General features: G+C 40.8%; 1 protein-coding gene across 1 annotated transcript in view; it reads left to right on the top strand.

The window, feature by feature from the left end:
- The first annotated feature begins 97 nt into the window (after positions 1–97).
- The window catches only part of LOC119171890 (mitochondrial 2-oxoglutarate/malate carrier protein), a 26894-nt gene continuing 6251 nt past the window's right edge, over positions 98–20740 (top strand). The window contains exons 1-7 of the mRNA XM_037422765.2: positions 98–265; positions 1705–1766; positions 2872–2962; positions 8737–8817; positions 11690–11812; positions 15212–15302; positions 18672–18762. Of these exons, the coding sequence (XP_037278662.1) occupies positions 195–265; positions 1705–1766; positions 2872–2962; positions 8737–8817; positions 11690–11812; positions 15212–15302; positions 18672–18762 (610 nt within the window). The 5' untranslated portion in view covers positions 98–194. The remainder of the gene's footprint in view (positions 266–1704; positions 1767–2871; positions 2963–8736; positions 8818–11689; positions 11813–15211; positions 15303–18671; positions 18763–20740) is intronic.

The raw sequence follows: 20740 nt of genomic DNA, 5'->3' as shown, positions 1-20740 counted from the left end.
AAGGTGAATTTACAACTGACACGATTAAATAACTTTATTAATTACATGACGCCGTCTGCGCTATCATCATCGTCGTCGGCACGCTCCTTTCTTGTTGTTGTTTTCGGTTTGCGGCCGTCGTCCGCAATCGGCGACCTTCAGCGGTCAGGGGCGCACGATCATTCGGCTCTTGCCTGCGCTACACCGGCGGCATCATGTCATCACAGACAGCCCCTGCGAAGACGATACCGAAACCCGTGAGGTTTCTGTTCGGTGGCTCTGCCGGGTAAGCCCCGTGAAAACCTCGGTGCTCGAGCGATTCGTGTCTCGCAAACCTGCACCGCTGGCCGGTCACTTCTGTAACTTGTAAACCGACACGGCGCCTTCACCGCAGCGCCGGTCGTGTGGATATGTAAACGAGATAACGTCGCTTATCTTTCTCTAGAATATGAAAGGACGCCAAGAAGCAGGTGCGATCAATGAACTCGACGGCTTTGCATACCCACTAAAGCCTACCGGCGGATGATCGCACATTCCGCTCGTGTCAAACTCGTTTCGTTTGCGTTAATATACTTTCATATAATTTGGTGTGGAGGAATTTTCTGCACTCTACGCGTGCTCTGAAAACGCGCGCGCGCGTCGGATCGTGGCCGAAAAGCTTATTTTGCTGCCGGCTTTCTAGAGCTGCCGTACGTATTCCCCCTACATGAGCGAAACCGATATCGTATCACTTCGCTGAAGTGTACTGTCGGTTATTTTGGGTTGATTTCTCGCCATGTGGAGCAGGGAAGAGGCTGTCAAGTTAAGGCAGTAAAAAGAAAGCGCTGGAGATGCAGCAGCGTATTAAAATTTAACGTATCCACTTGAACAGCCGTTCAGGTACTTTGCGTAACTTCGTTAGCTCTCCGGACAGTGGCCTTAATAAATTAAAAAAAATGAAAATTACCTTCAATCAAGACCAGGTTAGATGCCGCCAAAACAGAAAATATATCTTTTGGTGTGCTTGCTCAGGAATGAATCTACAAGGTTCAAAGCTTTGGTTCTCCTTCACATATGCCTAGAACAGTTGTTCACAGGGCAAAAAGAAGTTGCCCATAATTTTAAAAAATCTTGCTCTCCATTGCAGACAAGCATTGTGCGCCAAAAAGGAGTGTTCATCCTAGTGAATATTTAGCAGTTACACCGTTCTCTTTGCTACCACCCAGAGCCTTGATAACTTGGCTGAATCTTTTAAAGACCACAATGGAGGTGTGACATGTAGGTTATTAAGATACAATACTGCGCAGCTTCTCCAATAGACGAACAGAAACACTTTGATCGAATCCACAGTGTGCTGCTAGAATCCACAATGATTATTACATGCTTAGCACTTCCATTCTATTTCACATGGTCACATTTGGCTGTCATGTGATGTGATTGACAGTCAGTGTGACAATCTGAAGTGGGCTGGATGTGCTGAGCTCGCTGTAATAACGACTGTATGAAGTAATGCAAAGTTCTGGAACAGCAATTTATACAATGTAAATTACACTGAAATCTCATTGTAACAAAGTTTCATCTTACATGAAAATAAGTTCATTATATCCAAAGATTCATTATAGGAGTATATTCTTAACACTGTCTATTGCAACACTGTTCTTCATTTACTTCATTATATTTGATATTTCGTTATATCTGGGTTCATTACACTGAGGTTTGAGTGTAGCTTGCCGTGTGCTCTTGCAGGATGGCAGCCACACTGTTTGTGCAACCGCTGGACTTGATCAAGAACCGCATGCAGTTGAGTGGCAAGTATACGCCGGCAGCTTTGCATGCATCAAGTCATAGAGCAGTGACTTTGAAACTTGTTCCCACCTCACACACCCATGAACTTGCATCCAACTCACTGTTGGGCATTATAACTACAGCGGGCATTCGGTAAACGGAATCTTAAACGAAACTGCTGCTTATACAAAACAAGTGATTTTTACAGGATTAGTTTCGTACTTGTGTTCTGCACCTTTGTTCATCTCTTAGTAAGCGGAACTCCTGTTACATTGAACATATCTTTCTCGTCTCCTCAGGTTCCATTTAATGAGAGTGTACTATATAAGTGTCTAATTGCGCTTACATGGGTGGTATGCTATTTGAAAGCACACAATGAACTGCCAAGACTATCTGTAGGGACGCACGAAACATTGTCATCCTGCTGTCATTCAATAACCTCGGCTGTCCTTTTGACTTCATCAGTGGCGGTAGTCATTTCAGATACGAGATACTTTTCGAAGAAGTTTTCTTATTTTGTCTCAAGTAAAATATAGTGTCTCTTTCTGTCACCTGACCTGTATGTAGGGCTTGTACTATATTGAGACTATAATGTGACAATATATTGAACTCTCAGCAGTGCTACTGAAAAGCAAAAACTGCAAGCTCTACATACAGGCCATGTGACAGAACGAGACACTATTTTACTTGAGGCAAAATATAGGGTCTTATTCTGCTACCTGGCCTCCATGTAGAGCTTGTAGTTTCTGCTTTCCTGTAATACTGCTTAAGGTTCATCATGGAGGATTTTCTTTTTTTCGAAGTGCTATGGCTGATATGCACATTAAAAGTTTAGCAATAAAGTTTTATACTCGCAACCAAATATTTTATTGAATCACCCGTATGTGTATAAGAACAGTTAAATACACATGTGCACAAAAAATTCATTTTTTTATTTTTGTGTGTTTTGGCTCTTATAGATAAGAAAAAGAACCTTTAATGGAGTCTGACATTTGCTAATTAATCTGTCTTGCCATGTTTTTTGTTCGTGAAATGCAAAATGTGACACTCTTGCTAGCTGTATGCAGTTCATTTTATGACATTTTGTCACCCCTTATTTTTTTTTCTTTTCATTGCTGTGCTGTGCAGGCGAGGGTGGCAAGTCCAAAGAGCACAAGACAAGTCTGCATGCCATCCGCAGTGTCATCCAGAAAGAGGGCATCCGAGGGATGTATGCAGGGTGAGAGACCAATTACCGTCACTCCTTGCCTCTTTTACATGCCCGCAATGGCCTACAATATTGCTTGCTGGGGCCACATTTCGAGACGGCTTTTCAGTGCTTGCAGATCGACTTGTCAAGGGGAGGAGGACGAGTAGTCGCCTCAGTCATTGGACATGCAAGACTTTGTGCCATGCAGAGCTGTCAGTCATTGGACACACGATTAAGTCATTCGACACAAATTAAGTGACACTGTTGCCAAAAGTGACAGTCCTGAAGTGCTGTGTCTGTAGTAGGAATGTGCTTGTACATTCTTACAGGGTGAAAACTAAGAAAGGTTGCGGACAGTGTAAGTATCTGGGACAGTTGCTCGGTTATTCCTTACTTTACATCTGTACCTCTAGCTGAATTATTTCTTGTGTGTGCAGCCTTATGCTGACAGCGCTGTTTACCATATTTACATGGTTGTAGGTCGACCCATTTTGTTGTAATTTGAAATCTGAAGTTGGGGTATCGACCTAGAATTGAAAATGAGTTTCAATTGTAACATGGGTGTGCCAGTTGAGGGGGGGGGCAAGGGGGGCACGAGCCTCCCAATGAGACAAGTTAAGGGGGCTGAGCCCCCCCACTTTCGACAGTGGTCACTGTTGGCTGCATGCTGGGGAAAGCAACAACTAAGCCTTAGTTTTCTTTCACCACCGTAATCACTCACTTATGTTGTTACGAGAGAATATTGCAATATAGTGAAAGTTCTCCAACATTTTTGCGGTGACGATTAGGCTCTTGCGGTGCAAACCGCCTATGTGCCGCTTTTGCCGTAGCATTGTAGAGCAGGCCAGTGCTGAACAGGTGCCTAATAACAATGCATAACTTCTCCACGCTTTTGTTCTGCTGTGGCTTATGCAGTTAAGGATGCAAACGAGCAAGCTTTTTATAGACTGGTCAAATGATCTGCTGCTTCAGGAAAATTGTTTTCTTTAATCGAAAATGAATATTATCACTGCTGCTTTATCGAAGCTGCAGTGAGCTGACGAATGTTACGAATCTTCTTTAATGTTCTAGTGTTACCTGGAAGCGTGAAAAAAGGGTTCTCGTTTTAGTCTCTGATAAACCTGATCAGCCTTGCTTATGGTAATTTGGAGCGATGGTGACAGCTTACAAAGTGGCGACGGATAAGGTGATGGACTCGAGCACAGCAGGAAGCTCACCTTTTAAGCTTGCCTCTTAACGTGACCCACCAGACCAAGGGGAAGGTGAAATACTATGGTTTTTAGCACTATGTAGGCTTAAATGAGAGTCGGGCTAGTAGGTTTTCATTCAACTTGAATTGTATTTTGCAGCTAAAAGTACAACTTGGACAGCAAAGAAGTACACAGGTGCAGCGCTGCTTATTTTTATCTCTTCCTCTCTTTCAACAAGGACGAGCTCAGAGATGTGTGCACGCACAAACTACTAAATGCCTTGATTCTGCAAGTGAAAATATTTTAATATACTCATATTTGATTTATTTATTTATTAAAATATTGTTGGTCTGATCTTCAGACCTTAGGCAGGAGTGGGTACAAGTGAATACGAAAAAAGGGTACAATAAACACATATGAAGCATTACGGCGATATTAACAACAAAAGAAGAAAAGTACAATTCATACAAGCAAAGCAGCAAGATATTTAAGTAACCACAGGAAACATGAATACGTAAACAAATGGAAAAAAAAGAGTGTCAGGGTTCATTTAAAACTATGTCAGAGCTATGTCCCATGGACTTGTTCTTGTTTCGTCTCGCCAGCTGCTATAAGTAGCAGCTGATAATGTGACCATTTAAGTAGCAATTTCATTTAAGAGAGTTTTGTTCAATAGGAGTCTACTGTAATACTAATTAAGTTATAGATCAAATTAAATTTCATTCATATTTTTCTTCAAATGAACTGTAGAAGAAGAGTGAAAACAGTCAGCGTTTTCTCGCAATTTTACTGAAGGCATAACTATTGCTGGGAATTACAGGGTTAATATATTAGTATGTGCTAAAGTACATTTGGCATTACGAACTTACCTTGTGCGGACAAGCACCTTGTGCAAGGTCCTCGCCTGTTTCGCGTTCCGCGCGTCATTTATCTCTATTCATCTATGCAGTGCATAGTGTCACTTCACAATGCCGTGCCATCTAGCACTAATGGAGGCACTTCAGTAAATTTCGGGTTCACGCATAAGTGCTAGAAAGAAGCCATCTTTATGTATTTTACAAGACACCATTTGCAAAGGTTTGAGTGAAGTAATAAGCACGTCCTTTATCGAAGCAAGAACACTGCTGGCAGTGATGCACTTGTTCTAGCCGGAAAATAAACGGTGAATATCTGGAATTACTAAGAAGTTGCTGTCAAAACCACCTTGTACTCATCGCTGGCCCTTGGTGCAACTTTCTGCACTAAAGCCCACCTAAATTAACACATTGGAGACAACCTGCATGAATTTCTGTTGGGACACAATGCATTGCATGAGAACCACTTTGGTGCTCAGAAATTGAATTGCATTTCAGTAAAAAAGGGGCACAAAAAAGTTTGGGTGATAGCCTGTGCACATAGATTGCTTGTTTTGTCCCAATGTTGTTAGACACAATATTAATGAAAACTAACAGACAATGATACCAAGGAAAGCACAGGGGATGTTATTATATGTAAATGTGAAGAGCCTAGGACGCGTTATTCGAAGGTCATACGTTCGTTCTCTGCCCAAGGCAAGAGATATTTTCGTCTACTTGTCTCTCTTCACATTTACATTACAATTATTTCCCCCTACTTTCCTTAGTATTATTGTGTGTTAGTTCTCATTAATATTGTGTCTAACAGAAAAATGAGCCCTAAATGCACACTTCTTTCATTCACCCAGTGTTGTTTGTAGCTTCTATGAACAAGAATAGATAATCCTGTTATTTTCTATGCAAAATTTAGTGTAGTCGTAGCACATTTGATGATAATATTTATTGATTTTTTTGGGAATGGACTTTTGAAGCTCATGGTTGGTAGTATTGAGCTTGACTTGACATCACAAAGTTGAGCGTGTTTTCCGATTTCACATGTGTGTCGTGGATCTGCTGACGGTATCTCAATCTATCTAGCTTTTCTTTTATCCTTTCTTTTTTGTCAATGGTGCAGGGCAGAAGACTGCAAGCTTATTAATCTCCTGGCTCTTTCTACCTTTACTCTGCTCTATCTGGTATGCTAATGTGGCTGCAAAAAAAAAAAAAAAAGGAATAATAATAAGCCATTACTTACGTCGTAAAACGTTGCGCAAGAAGCGATAACGGATTGCCATCTGTGTAGGGGTGCTCTTTTAAACTCCAGCTTGTGCAGCCATTCGTTTAGCTCATTTCTGTTTTGAAGGCTGTGTTTGTGCCATAGTCTGGTTATAAATTTGTAAGCGTGTACAGAAATAACTAGGAGTGTCAGCCAATACCTAAGCAAAAAATATAGGTTTTGTCAAATGCGCACTAACTATACACACTCTTTAAGGGCTTATAATTTTATTTACTTATTTATTTACAATACTGTAAGCCTTTGGGGGTCGTGACAGGGGCGGGAATGCACAATATACAATATCAGAATACAATACTATGGGCGAAATACAATACTATTTATTTTCTGTGTTGCGCCATCTTGAAACTGTGTTGCCCTTCCTTCGGGGAACCTGCAGATTCGTTCTCTATGCCTTTTAACCTTTAATCCGCAGTAACATTTAACCCACATTGTTTTATTTACTCGCTGAGAATTGAATCCGTAATATGCACTATCAAAAACGTAATTTTGTGGCACAAATGTAACTGAGCGTATGATGCATTGGCTTTCTGCCTATTCTCCGACTGGTCTGTTGGTATATTTTTCCTCCTTGCGAGAGCAGGCAGCGAGGTGCGTATTTATCTCGTCAAGAACGCCAATAAAGACTGTCGTTTGCAGCTGCTGATGTGCACAGCATACGTGACCGAAATGCTGTTTATTTTTTTTTACGAAACACAAAAACCCTGCTAAGACCAACAGACACATCCTTCATGTTTTTTTCTCCCATTCATGCTGGTAATCAAGTTACATCACAGGCAATGACTTAGCGCATCTATTTTATTTTTGCGTACCTCCTGTCAGAGACATCTTATCTACTGCTCTTACAACCGCTTGAAAAGATACACGTGTTAGCCTCAGGCCGTTTGTCCAGACACGCTGTTGCGTAATCGAGCAAACACAGACAAAAAAGTTGGCAAGAAGAAGATGATAGAGAGATAGAGACACGCTCGTGCGGTTCGCATGATAACTGGGCATGCTGATAAATGTATGTATGATAAGTAGGTGGCTGTGGCTCATAGGCAAGAATGGTTATTCGTTCATTGGTGCTTCCTTTTTCAAAATTAAGTCCATCCAGGCTACATTAGTAGTGAAGCCAGGGCAGTAACACGAGCACTGGCACTGTATGGCCTTAGTCGTGCTTGAATCATATGCATTGTTTTTTCAATTGTCTGATGGTTGATTTGATCAAAGAAACAGCACTATCGTACTGCTCTCGCAGTAGATCGTGTCAGTTTGTAACTGATATTTTCCCAAGCACTCAGCATTGAATCAATCATCTTGTGACATTCAATTATGCGAAAATGTTAAAAGTGTTCTTATTATGTGTATCTGTGTGTGTTTTTACTGCATAGTATATTAAAAAAAAACTGGCTGTTAAATTTAGCATTCATAGGTTGCTAAATTGCAGATAACAGATAATTAAGCCTAAAAGAAATAATGTAAAGGAATTGTTATGTTTGATAAAAATGGGATTTAAAGAGGTAAATTAGAAATGAAAGTAAGTGTAAAAATAATTTACCACAGGTTGAGGAGTGAGCATGTTGTGCATACAGTGCTTCAACCTAATGTTACAGTGGCAACCGTCTTCTTTGACAGATATGAGGCCACAGGATATTGGAAGGCGGTACTATTGACACTCGCCTGCACTAGCTTTTTGTCTCCCTCACAGAGGCATAAAGAATAATCAAGCCTTTTCCTCCCTAACTTGTACTGATTTGCCCCTGTTGATGATGTGCGCATTGTTAAGTAAATGTGTGTGAATAGTAAGTTTAGTTTCGAAGTGAATAGCGTTTTAGTTCGAATAATTCTAAATTGATTTTGAATATTATGTATTACGTACTAATGAGAAAAATGAGCATATTTGCCATGACCAAACTAACGTGCACAATAAAATTTTTGTAGTTGAACCAAAGCATGTGCAATGTCATCCTTTTTGATTGAAGTAGAAGCAACCTTGAATGGTTGGAGGATTTGACTTTCAATATAATGCAAGTGATAACCTGTAAAATATGTCGCGTCTTAAAATTTACTACAGGGAGAGCATGTCAGCCGGTATAACAAGCTTTTAAACTTAGAAAGTGATGAATCAATGCGAATGTAATAAATTCATTTAACTTTGAAGTGGCGCTTCGGGGCAGTGCGTATTTATCTTGGATAGATATATTCACAGTATAACAATGCTTTGCTGCAGTGAAACCACATTTGCAGGCAGTTGATGTGCGGACAAGTATACAGTTGTTTGTTCATTCCGAATACTTCAAAGTTTTCAGTAGTTTAAATTCAGATCGATATGATTTCGAATACTGTAATGTTTGTTCAAATATTCGAAGTGCTTGAATATTCGCACAAGTGCTTGGGAAGTTCTGTTGTGGCCACCTTCTTTGTTGGCTCTATCCAGGCAAGACTGGCAGACACATGTGCAAAAAGAAAAACTTTGAACATAATATGGTAAAATCTTCTTTGCAGGTTGTCGGCTGGTTTGCTGCGCCAGGCATCCTACACCACTGTTCGCATGGGAGTGTACACGTCACTCTTTGAGACGTTCAGGTATTGGCCGTTCTGCTGACCATATGTAACTGTAACTTTCTTTTACAATAATACTCATCACACTTAGCTTCCTGCTCATACAGCGGTTCAACAAATATAAGCAGCATAAAACGTATTTACCATATCAGTATTACATTCCTATTATTACGTCTTGAAGTTTGCATAAGTATGTACACTCTCTTTTTGATTTTAATGGTAAGTTAATATATGCCTCTATGTGAAGAAAAAGAAAACTCACCAAAGCGGTAATACATGGTAGAATCTGCAATTATGCTGCTAGCACAGGTGATCATGTGCAGCTGCAATTTCCAAACTGTGTGTCATTTCCGATAGCACTGTCAGTGAAAGTGAGATGTGTCATTCACCAGGGTAGTTGTAGCTTTATTATGTATCGTAAGTTATAACTCGGAAAGTTCTTTCCTTTCTGTAATTATTGTTTAATACTAGGTGCCTGATCGATTGGTCCTTAGCTGATATGTCAAGGTTTCACCGGCTTTGCTTTCATAGTGAAGGTGTCAAATTGGTAGCGTCAAAAAAAAGTTAGTGAGCAGAACAGTTCTACACGAGATGAAGCTCTGGTTTTAAATCTTGCCCTGACCCGACTAAACGAATGTTGTTCACACTTTTCTCACTGTACGATGTACAAATATTTGCAATGAAAGTATACTGGCATCTATCTGCTAGTGACAACGTATAAACTTTGGCACTTGAACCCTGCGGCATTGTCTAAAGACGCTGTGGCTAAGAGAATGAATAGTGGCTGGCTTGCGTTTCTCACAGAGTCGACTGTTTTGTTGTAGTGTTCTGTAAGAGAAATTGAAAATTTGACCAGCATTTTTTTTTAGCTACTTCTGTTGAGAACGTAAGCATTTGACTATTTTTGGCTTTATTTTGCTCTCATGAAGGAGACTGCACATAGACTGTATGAAGATCCTCTGTTTGTGACTTCGTTTGTGAAACAAAATACTTAATTGTGGCATAGTATGCCAAGTGTCGAGCAGGTTAAGCACATGTTCACATCTTTGACAGTGAATATGACCATTTTTACTCATGCCAAAATCATGTTGCATGATTGTGGCATGATTATATTTTTTATTTATTTATTGAAAATACCTTACAGGCCAGAAGGCATTGAGTAAGGGGGGTTACAGTGAAAAATCGCATGTAAATTTCAAAATAAAAACGGTACAATGTCGGTTAGTAATAACAAAAAAAAATTAACAAAGCAATAAGTCAGCAATACGTAAACATGGCGATGAAGTATATAAGAACACTCCGTAACATAAAAACCCTCGGAAAAGAAGTAAAAGAACGTCAAGATGAAATATTAAGGAAATGCGTCTGAACTTTTTGCCGAAACGTGTTGGGGTTGCTATCAGAGGCGATATCGTCGGGAAGATCATTCCACATGCGGATGGCTTGTGGTAGTGCGGATGTGTTGAACGCGTTCGTGTTTCCAAAAATGCGAGTGAAGCTGAGATGGTTATGTAATCTGCGTGACGTGTAGAGCGGGCGTTGAAGGTGCAACGACGATGTTTTGTTACTGTAGACGTACTTATGAAATAGGCATAACAAGGACACGTGACGACGAACATTTAATGCTTGGAGGGAATGATGGAGTTTAAGCTGAGTCACACTGGAATTGATGTCATAGTTTCTAGAAATGTAACGGGTGGCTCTGTTCTGGATTGTTTCCAGCATGTTAATTTGATACTGAGCGGAAGGGGACCAAACAGATGAGGCATATTCAAGTTGCGGGCGGACGAAAGTTAGGTAAGACATTTTGCGAATGTTAGTGGGACAACGACGAAGGTTTCGGCGTAAATACCCCAATGTTTTGGAGGCTTTTGCACAAACGTTAGTGATGTGATCAAACCAGGAAAGCCCTGGTGTAAGGTGGATGCCAAGATACTTGTAAGAAGTCGCCGTGGAGAGCCTGTCACATTGCATATGGTAAGTGAAGTTAGATATGACCTGTTTACGTCCAAAAGAAACAACTTTACACTTATTAGTATTCAACCTCATAAGCCAAGTGCTGCACCAGTTAGAAATAGTGTTCAGATCATCTTGAAGGATGGAGTGATCGTTAAGACAGTTTATAGGTCTGTAGAGCATGCAGTCATCAGCGAAGATTCTGATATGCGATGATATGTTAGTTGGGAGGTCGTTGATGTAGATAAGAAAAAGTAATGGGCCAAGAACGCTCCCCTGTGGGACGCCAGAAGAGACATATGAAGAGGGAGAGGAAGAATTATTAACGATTGTGAACTGCTTGCGAAGTGACAGAAAATTGCGTAGCCAAGATAAAGTGAGGGAGTCTAATCGGAGGGCAGATAATTTTGAAATAAGGCGACAATGGGCGACACGATCGAATGCTTTGGCGAAATCAAGAAATATGCAATCAGTCTGTAGGCCATTATTTATGTTGTAATGAATGTCTGTAGTGAATTCTAGTAACTGTGTTTCGCATGACATGCCCTTTCTGAATCCGTGCTGGTTGATATAATGTGTATTACGGTGTATATAGCAGAAATAATAAACTTTCCTCATCGTGCCTACTTTCCTTCATATCTCATTACGCTATATAACATCACAGTGCAATCCTCAGACTCGAGTAGTTTTTCTAATTTCCTTAAAACTAGATTACGGTGAGCTCTTATTGTGAGCCCTTCATTCCTGAATTCGATTAAAGGTGATCTTGGGAAAGATATCGCATTGAACCAGAAAAAAAATAGAGAGAGCTCAGAAAGATTTTCGGGAAACCATTGGATAACTAATGCTTGGAGGATCTATTGTAATTTGAAGATGTGCAAAATGGTCTGTCTGATGGACTGTGTTCAGCGATTTTGATTTCTTCATGCTGTACTTGCAGTAAGGAAGGCAAGCCTCCAGGCTTCCTGGTCAAGGCGTCGATTGGAATGGTGGCAGGCGCCGTGGGAGCCTTCTTCGGCACACCTGCCGAGATATCTCTCATCCGAATGACCGCGGATGGAAGGTGAGTGTGCGTAATCATTTTACTGTGAAATGTTTTTCTCTCATACGACTGTCAGCCAGCCATTGTAAGTTAGTAAATTTCACCAGTCATTGTAAAGTACATGTAGTACATGAATTTGAGTGATTGCTTGGAATGAACCAGGATTTTGGATATTAAAGTTTACCAGGGGAATATATTAATAACCGTACGCCTTGAGCGGCAGTATTCCACATGTTAAACCGTGTAGTAAAAAAAAAAATCAGCTTAGAGGGGTACTGACACAAACGTTTTGGCCTCGCGTTTTTTTGCTGCAATGTGTTCCTGGGGGCCTGTTAGTCATAACACGACACATCATTTTCTGCAGCATGCGACAGATAATTAATTACAGGCTCATCATTATCTACCAGTGTTGGTTTCGATTTCAAAAACGACAAGCCACAGGGTGCAACTATCACCACCTAACGAGTGCAACGCTCGACCATGTCGGCACACAGAACTGTGACGCACTTCTGCGCGGTTCACATCAAGAAGATTTTTCAATGCGTGAAAACTTGGGCAAGTTGGTAGGACATAACTGAATCTACCAACAGCGCAACCTTGAAGTAGGTACAAAGTAACTACGGAAGCGAAAAAACGAGGATAGAAAAGAGCGCTCGTCGCTATCCTTGTTTTTTCGCTTCTGTAGTTACCCTGTAACTACTTGTAGGTTGTGCTGTTCATACATCAAGCTTTTTCGAACAGGAAACGGGACAGCAATGTCATCAAACACAAAACTGTAGAGTCATGCATCAGGCCACAGACTCCCGAGCAGCTGCCGAGTAATAGTCTACTGGAGGAAATGCAACCAAAGAAAAATGGCGGCTATGACATCATAACTTGCTGCAACCTGGTTATGGGGATATAAGTAATGGGTCCCCGAGGATCCCCTTTGAGGGTGCCAATAGCGCGATGGAGTCAATTGCTCATGCAAACTTCAAAATTATTTACAATACCTTCCAAGCTATATTCGCTGTTAATATCTTGCGGATGATGTACGCACGTTCACAGGGATCGATCCCGCAGCCTATCTCGGCCATGAAATTTTGTGTCAGTATCCCTTTAAAAGAGTACTGACGCGATTTCGAGACATCGCAAAAAGCAGGCTTTTCATTTATTCACTTTCTGGTGTCAACAATCTCCACACATCTGACTTGAACAACACATAGAAGGTTGTACATTCATTTTAAGGTTTTTGTTGCTGAGTGTCGGCAAGCCGGCCTCATCCCAGTGGGCATTATCTCGACGAGCTCCACTGAGGTCGCGAACTCTGTATACTGCATGCAGCCTAAATCACAGAAGTCACTGTCCAAGTCACTGGATGATGACTCGCTCGTCGTTTGCGTGCATCACGAACAAATGACGTATCTGCCGCTAGTAGATTGTGAGTTGCTCTCTTCCTGTGTCGTCACACTGACGACGTGCCACTGGCAAGCCATCTTCTCAATACTCACACCTAAAAATTTTTTAAGGTAAGCGTACACTCAAGCCATGAAAAATAGTCTTGCAATTAACATAGTGTTAGGAATATACCTTTAGAGCGAATTTCCAGATATAACAAACTTATTTTCATGCAAGATGTAACTTTGTCATAATGAGGTTTGAGTGTATTAAAAATATATTGAATGCATTCCCATGCTCCACAATACTCTTCTTAGATTTCTCAGCACCAGTGTTTAGATTTAGAGTGACAATCAGAAAATATTTGAATTTCATGTCAGTACTGCTGTAACGGCTGAGCTAGAGTATGTGATCCACCAAAGAGTGTGCCCATTCAAAAACGTTCAAAGATTTTTTGCCATAAGCCTGTGTTGAATCATTGAGCTAAATTGAACTTCTTCCCTGAAGAAAAAAAAAAACAAAACAAACACACTGCTTGTGCGCAGCAGAAATACTTTCTGATTCCAAACGATATGGTGCGAATACTTGAATGAAGTGATTCACAGGCCATTCAGAAAGTCGTGGCTTAAAAAACGCGAGTATTTATTTATTTTATTTTATTTACATATACTGCCAATCCCAATTAGGGATTATTGCAGGAAGGGCACATACATTGTGAAAGGGCAAGATTTATACAGAGGGTACTCACTGAATTATTATAATAACGAGTGAGACAAAGCCGACAGAAATACATTTGATGACTACATCAGTACCACTAAAATACATTCAGTAGCATAGGACATCAATTCCAACTAGTACTGAAAAAAAGAATAGTGAGCATATCAAACAGTGGACAAGAAAAAAACAGAGTTTGTCAGTTCTGAAGACAATAAATGACATTCGAGCAGGGATGAAAAAGTTTCCAATGATTGACTGTTTGTTATACTGATTGGCAAGTTATTCCACTCGCGAATTGCTAGTGGAAAAAAAGAATATTTCAGACAGTCCGTCCGGCACTGATATTCAATCAGTGTCTGAGAATGCTTTTGTCGTGTTGGCCTTGTTTCTTTAACATGTACTTTGAACTGTCTATGTTTAGCTGTTGGTGAACTAAGTGATATAGGAATTTCTGACGTGCCAGTTTAGCGCGGTTTTTTATTGTTAAGAGACCTGCTTTTTTTAAAAGTTCTGTGGGTGAGTCAGTTATTCTGTACTTGTTATAGACAAATCTTATCGCTTTTCGTTGTATTCGTTCTAGAGCATTTATGAGATTGTTTGTAAAGGGAAACCACGCGACGTTTGCATATTCTAAGACAGGTCTGACGAATGCTTTGTAGGCTAGAAGTTTCGTTTCAGGTGGCGCGGAAGCGAGACTTCTACGAAGGAAAAACAGCCGTTTTAATGCAGCTGATGTGACTTGACTAACGTGAATATCCCATCTAAAATCTTGCGTTAAAGTTAAACCTAGATATTTGTGTTCAGTCACTACCGGAAGTGGAGAGTTATTTATAACGTAAACGAATTCAGATACTTCCTTTTTCTTGTTATCCTCAAGAGAGCAGATTTCTTAACATTCAGGGTCATTTGCCAAAGAGCACACCACTTAGATATGAACTGCAAGGCATTGTTCAGTTTTACATGATCTTCTGGGGCGTTAATTTCCTGGTAAAGTATACAATCATCGGCGAAAAGCCTCACATTAACACTAATGCCAGCAGGTAAATCATTAATAAAGATCAAAAATAAAAGGGGGGCCAAAACACTGCCCTGCGGTACACCTGACGTAACGTTGGGTATGGTAGAATTTTCGCGATTGACTTGCACATACTGTGTTCGGTTACTCAGATAATTGTCGATCCAGTCAGTAAGTGGGCCTGCGCCTATCGTTGCTTCTAATTTTTTTATAAGTTACCTTCCCCCATGAGGCCCCCCTCAGTATTCACGAGTCTTCCTGAACCACTAAATTTAAGAATGTATGTTGTTACGTTCTATCTTCCTCTGCAGGTTACCACCAGCCGAGCGTAGAAACTACAAGAACGTGTTCGATGCGCTTATTCGGATTACGAAGGAGGAAGGAGTGTTGACATTGTGGAGGGTAAGATGGTCTGAACGGATGCTTCTACAGTCTTAGCCAGTGAAGACAAATAAGAGGAAAAATATATTCTCTGGTTATCTGGGGCAGCTGTATGGCATAACAGTGTAACATTTGTTCAAAAAGCATCTCAAAAACTTTTCAGATATGTATTTATGCCTCAGAGATCTTAAGGGGAGAGGGTAAGCAAAAATATTTAAAAAAATATTTTTTTTCTCTAGCATTATTTGAAATCTGCAGCATTTTCTGAACCAGATTCAGGTGTTTGATTGTTTAAGCATGATTCTTTATTTCTCTAAAAACAACATATTTTAACACTTGTGTGGAGGGAGGCCTGCCATTCCCCCAATCTTACTTAGCAAGGGATTCCTCGCAGTTCAAGCATCATAGCTGAATCGAGAAGTTACAGTTTGCAAGCTGGAGTGATTTGGCCCATTCAGAGAAGAATGGGCCCAGAACTGCAAAAATGAAATAAAGCAGAGGCATCAAGCTTACTGTCTGGAAATCTATATCTGGTCGGGGATGTCTTAGTGGTGTCATCATCGCCAAGCACCAAAACTGTTATCATTGGGCCATTAAAAGAAATAGAGCCAGCTTGGAGGACATGCGAAAAGCTGTACGGTCCACATATTTTCACATAACATCAAAGAATACCAATCGATCTCGTGGCTTTTACTCGAAGGACACCAAAACTTAGAGTGAATTCAACAAAGCCCAGTTGAATGGTGAACCATTCTTTCATAAAGGACACCTTCCAGCATCTGGCTGTTAAGCCAAATTATCTGGAACTAGCTTATCTAGAATTACTTGTTAAACGCCTTCATGCGAAAACTCAAAACCATACCGCGTTGTTGGACTGTCATGAGCGAGCGCACTCCAAGAAAACGTTTTCCCCGGGCATTAAACACTGTAAATATACACTTTTGATGCTGTGTTCACTTTTAATGATGGAAATATAGCACGTGTGAATGTGCTGAACTATTTTAGAATTTCACCAGGCGCTGCGCAGTGCAGGGCCCATGCACCCTTGAACTACGTCGACAGTACTGTGCTGACACAGCTGCATAGCAGGCATCAAATAAGGCTCGCCACACAAGACGCTTGAACGCGGGGAAAAAAAAAAACGTGACTGATTACCCTATGTAATCAGTATAACTCGAAAAGGAAACATGTCTTTACAGAGGTAGTTAAGCGTTTATTGCGCATTGTTTCAGCAACAACAACAAATTGCTAAGTCAGGTTAGGGCTGAAAAACAGCTTGAAACTTGGAGCACACACCTCAAGCAGAAAGCATGCACGAAATTAGCACACACAGGACGAGCGCGGACCAACAACTGTCACTATTGGTACGGCATCGTGTGTCAGCAGCATGCTCCTCTCGTAGACAGGGCCATGGCAGCGTGCTAAGTGGTGATGGTTAGAAGAACAAGAGGGCGCCTAAATTCTGCAGCCTGGTAGGGCACGGTGCAGCAGCTGCGAAGTGACCTTCATCCTCTTTCGAATTACGAGTCTTATAAGCAAGAGCGTAGAAGAGACCACGCTCCTTGGAGGCGGCGCTTCGTGGAAACGAGGATCTTCAGATGGCACCCAATGCCAAGCTGTCGCGCCATCTCGCCACTGATAACGAAAACTTGCTAAAGTTTTGAAGCTCTGAGGGCTGGAAAACTGTTAATGGTGAATATAAATGGCTTGCTGTTAACATGCCAGACGATGTGGCATAGTGGTTAGCACCACGCGCTGAGAATCGAGAGGTTGCTGGTTTGATTCCATGTGACAGATGCTTGCCTTCTGGTTTTTTCATTTCAATCTCTTAGTATATATTTTTTAATGTCACTTCCATGATGGCGATGGCGGTACGTCAGCGGAGCTGTGGTAGACCTCGGCACTAAACACTTGCGTGTTAAAAAATGATATTAGTGATGATCTGGTTGGTGTCTAATGAATGGTTCCACTACTTTGCTGTTATTTTGTTGTACTTTTGAAATAACTCAGATTTTCAACTTTAAATGTTATTATGTTGTGACATGCTTTTTGTTTTATACCTATGTTCCTTTTTCTCACCAACCACGTATCTAGAATCATAGATTTTGTCCAGTATTTAGATAATGTAATAGGAAATATGCTGAAGCAGAATTATTGTTTTGTGAGGAAGTGCTCTTCTTCAACACAATATCTAATAACTGTTATCAATTGGTAATTAGGTACCTGAAGTAAAATATTTACAAAGTTAGCATTAAAATTTTTAGGGCTAAATATGCTTCGGTAAAAAGAGGAATGGCTCATGATCACAATGATAGCCAAATACTGTCGCTCTTATGGTAAAAAAGGTACATAAACTTCGCCTAACATACATGGCGGATATAGGCCTTACTCTGTTCCCTTACAGAGGCCCTGTAACACTTTTTGAGCACTTAACACTTTTTGTAACACTTTTTGTATTCTATTCATCCACTGCAGTGAAATCACCTTTACTGGGATGCCGCATGCAGATTAATGCATACCAATTCATTCATTTCAAATACTTTGAGATTTCCAATAATTTAAATTTGAATCAAAGCTACTTGGAATACTGTAATATTCATTGGAATATTCTGTGTTCTCAATTGCACAAGCCTACTAAATATGAATCCTGCAGCCTAAAGTGTATTCATATGCATTGCAGGTTGCACCGCGTTTGATGAGCTGACAAGAACTATTATCTAGACATGGTCTCTGGGGTAGGCAGGGTTGACAGGGAGTTGAAGAATTCAAACTTCCTCCCCCCCCCCCCCCCCCCTGAAATTTTATGTTTTGCATGCATATATACTCACACACATAGAAGTGCACTGATAAACATACATGAAGTATAGCTATGCCCCCCCTTCTTCCCCCCAAAAATTATGGCTATGCTATTAAACATGGTCACTCTTTGACATGGTCCTAGACATGGTCACTCATGGACATGGTCACTCACTCTAAGGTTAAGAATTTGAGAAAAGGTCGTGCACTATAGCACAATAACTAAAAATGTGTGTAGTACCTCACGGTTAATGAATATGTGTAACGACATATCTTTGACAGGCTTGTGGCGCCGTCGTGGTGGCCTAGTGGCTAAGGTGCTCGTCTGCTGACCCGTAGGTCGCGGAATCGAATCTCGACTGCGCTGGCTGCATTGGATGAAGGCAAAAATGCTGTTAGCCCGCGTGCTCAGATTTGAGTGCACGTTAAAGAACTCTAGTTGGTCGAAATTTCCGGAATCTCCCATTACGGCGTCTCTCATAATCATACGTTAGTTTTGGGACCTTAGACACCACATATCAATTAATAAATCAACTCTTGAGCATGAAGCTTCTAGTGAAAGCATGCTGATTCAATGCATGTGCTCTCATGTAGGGATGCGTACCAACAATCGGCCGTGCCATGGTCGTGAATGCTGCGCAACTGGCCTCGTACTCCCAAGCCAAGCAGCTACTACTTAACTCAGGTAAAGTGGTAGGAAAACACTGCTAGCTGGTTCGTTTTTCATTGCGCATTCTGGCGAACAGAAAGATTTACCATGCATATTGTTTGTCGGGAAGGCTTCACAAGAATGCATTGAGTCAAATGCTGACACAGCCTATATGGCAATATACGTATGTGTATGACTTAAATCACACTTGTGACTTGAACCTTTGTCATGTTGAAAATTTGTCTAGATCTGAGTTTTTGTTTAATGTATGAAAGCTCACACAGTGGGCACAATGCATAAACAGAGGGCGTCATATCTAACAAAGTGAGTCTGCAGAGCAGTGCGAAGATATTGCGGCTTTTAACTTTTGTAATAAAGGTGCAGTAAAAGCTGCCACACCAAATATTTATATCACATTGCAAAAAAATAATGAAATGTTTTCGAGTTACAATGTGCAGTAGTAGTAGCCCCGCCACGGTGGTCTAGTGGCTAAGGTACTCGGCTGCTGACCTACAGGTCGCGGGATCGAATCCCGGCTGCGGCGGCTGCATTTCCGATGGAGGCGGAAATGTTGTAGGCCCGTGTGCTCAGATTTGGGTGCACGTTAAAGAACCCCAGGTGGTCGAAATTTCCGGAGCCCTCCACTATGGCGTCTCTCATAATCATATAGTGGTTTTGGGACGTTAAACCCCACAAATAAATCAATCAAAGTGCAGTAGTAATCATTAATTCGTATCAGTAAGTAATCATTAATCATAATCAGTAGTAATAATTAATTATCAATTTGGCTAATAAACTATCCACTATTGAAATTTTAGCTAGCCGAAAACACAGCCACTGGTTTTCATGCTTGACTCGAGAAAATTTCAGGCACGAAACTTGGCGTATTAAATATTATACATTAAATTATTTAAGTCAGCTGTGGAGTTAAATGCAATATAATTAACGTTTTTGTTGTTTACCCAGTTTACCAGGTAGTATTTAGGAACATGCTATCTCATGGGACATAGTAGTGCTTCTCCACACTGACAGCACGGATTTCGTTCTATGGTTATGCAAATATCATGCAATAAGGCTGTTGGTCTGTACACTCTGGATTGCCAATGTACAGCTCTGACCTATCAGCCTACCACTTACTTTTTCCTTTTCTGTTTCGAGAAGACAAACAAGAATATGTGACAATGACTGAGACTTTGAATGAATGAAAACAAGTCTTGAAGTCAATTCTCAATTTGATAACCCAGAAACCAATGGTTAAATTAACCAGGGTCTTAGTACTGAGCTTACTGTTGACAGTACAGTGTGTTTAAATTTAGGCAAAGCAGTTTTTTTGGGGGGTGCTACGGAATCAAGGAATCGACAAACTCTACATAAGCATACTGGGAGAAATCTACAGTGGATCCACAGCCACCAGTTATCCATAACGAAAGCGACAGAATCCCAGTAAAGGATTCCATCGGGTGTAAGGCAGGGAGACAAGATCTCTCCAATGCTATTCACCGCGTGTTTATACAGGCGGTTTTCAGGGCCCTAGATTGGGAAGAGTTAGGGATAAGAGTTAATGAAGAGTATCTTAGTAACCTGCGACTCGCTGATGACATTGCCTTGATGAGTAACTCAGGGGACGAATTACAGCTCATGATTACTGAAATGGAAGCAGAAGAGTAGGTCTGAAAATCAATATTCTCAAAACTAAAGTAATGTGCAACAGTCTCGGCAGAAAACAGCTAATTGTGAGAGGAGAAGAGAGGCTGGAAGTTGTGAAGAAATATGTCTACTTAAGACAGCTAGTAACCGTGGACCCAACCATCATGAGAGTAAAATAAGTAGAATAAAGATGAGGTGCATCGTATTCGGCAAGTATTTTCAAATCATGAATGGTAATCTGCCACTAACCCTCAAGAGGAAGGTATATAACAGCTTCATCTTGCCAGTACTTATTTATGGAGCAGAAACCGGCTTACAAAGAGGGTTCAGCTTAAATTGAGGACGACGCAGCGAGCAATAGAAAGAA

The sequence above is a fragment of the Rhipicephalus microplus genome, chromosome 3, assembly GCF_043290135.1.
Source record: "Rhipicephalus microplus isolate Deutch F79 chromosome 3, USDA_Rmic, whole genome shotgun sequence".
Taxonomy (NCBI): Eukaryota; Metazoa; Arthropoda; class Arachnida; order Ixodida; family Ixodidae; genus Rhipicephalus; species Rhipicephalus microplus.
This window is presented reverse-complemented; position numbering and strand designations above follow the sequence as displayed.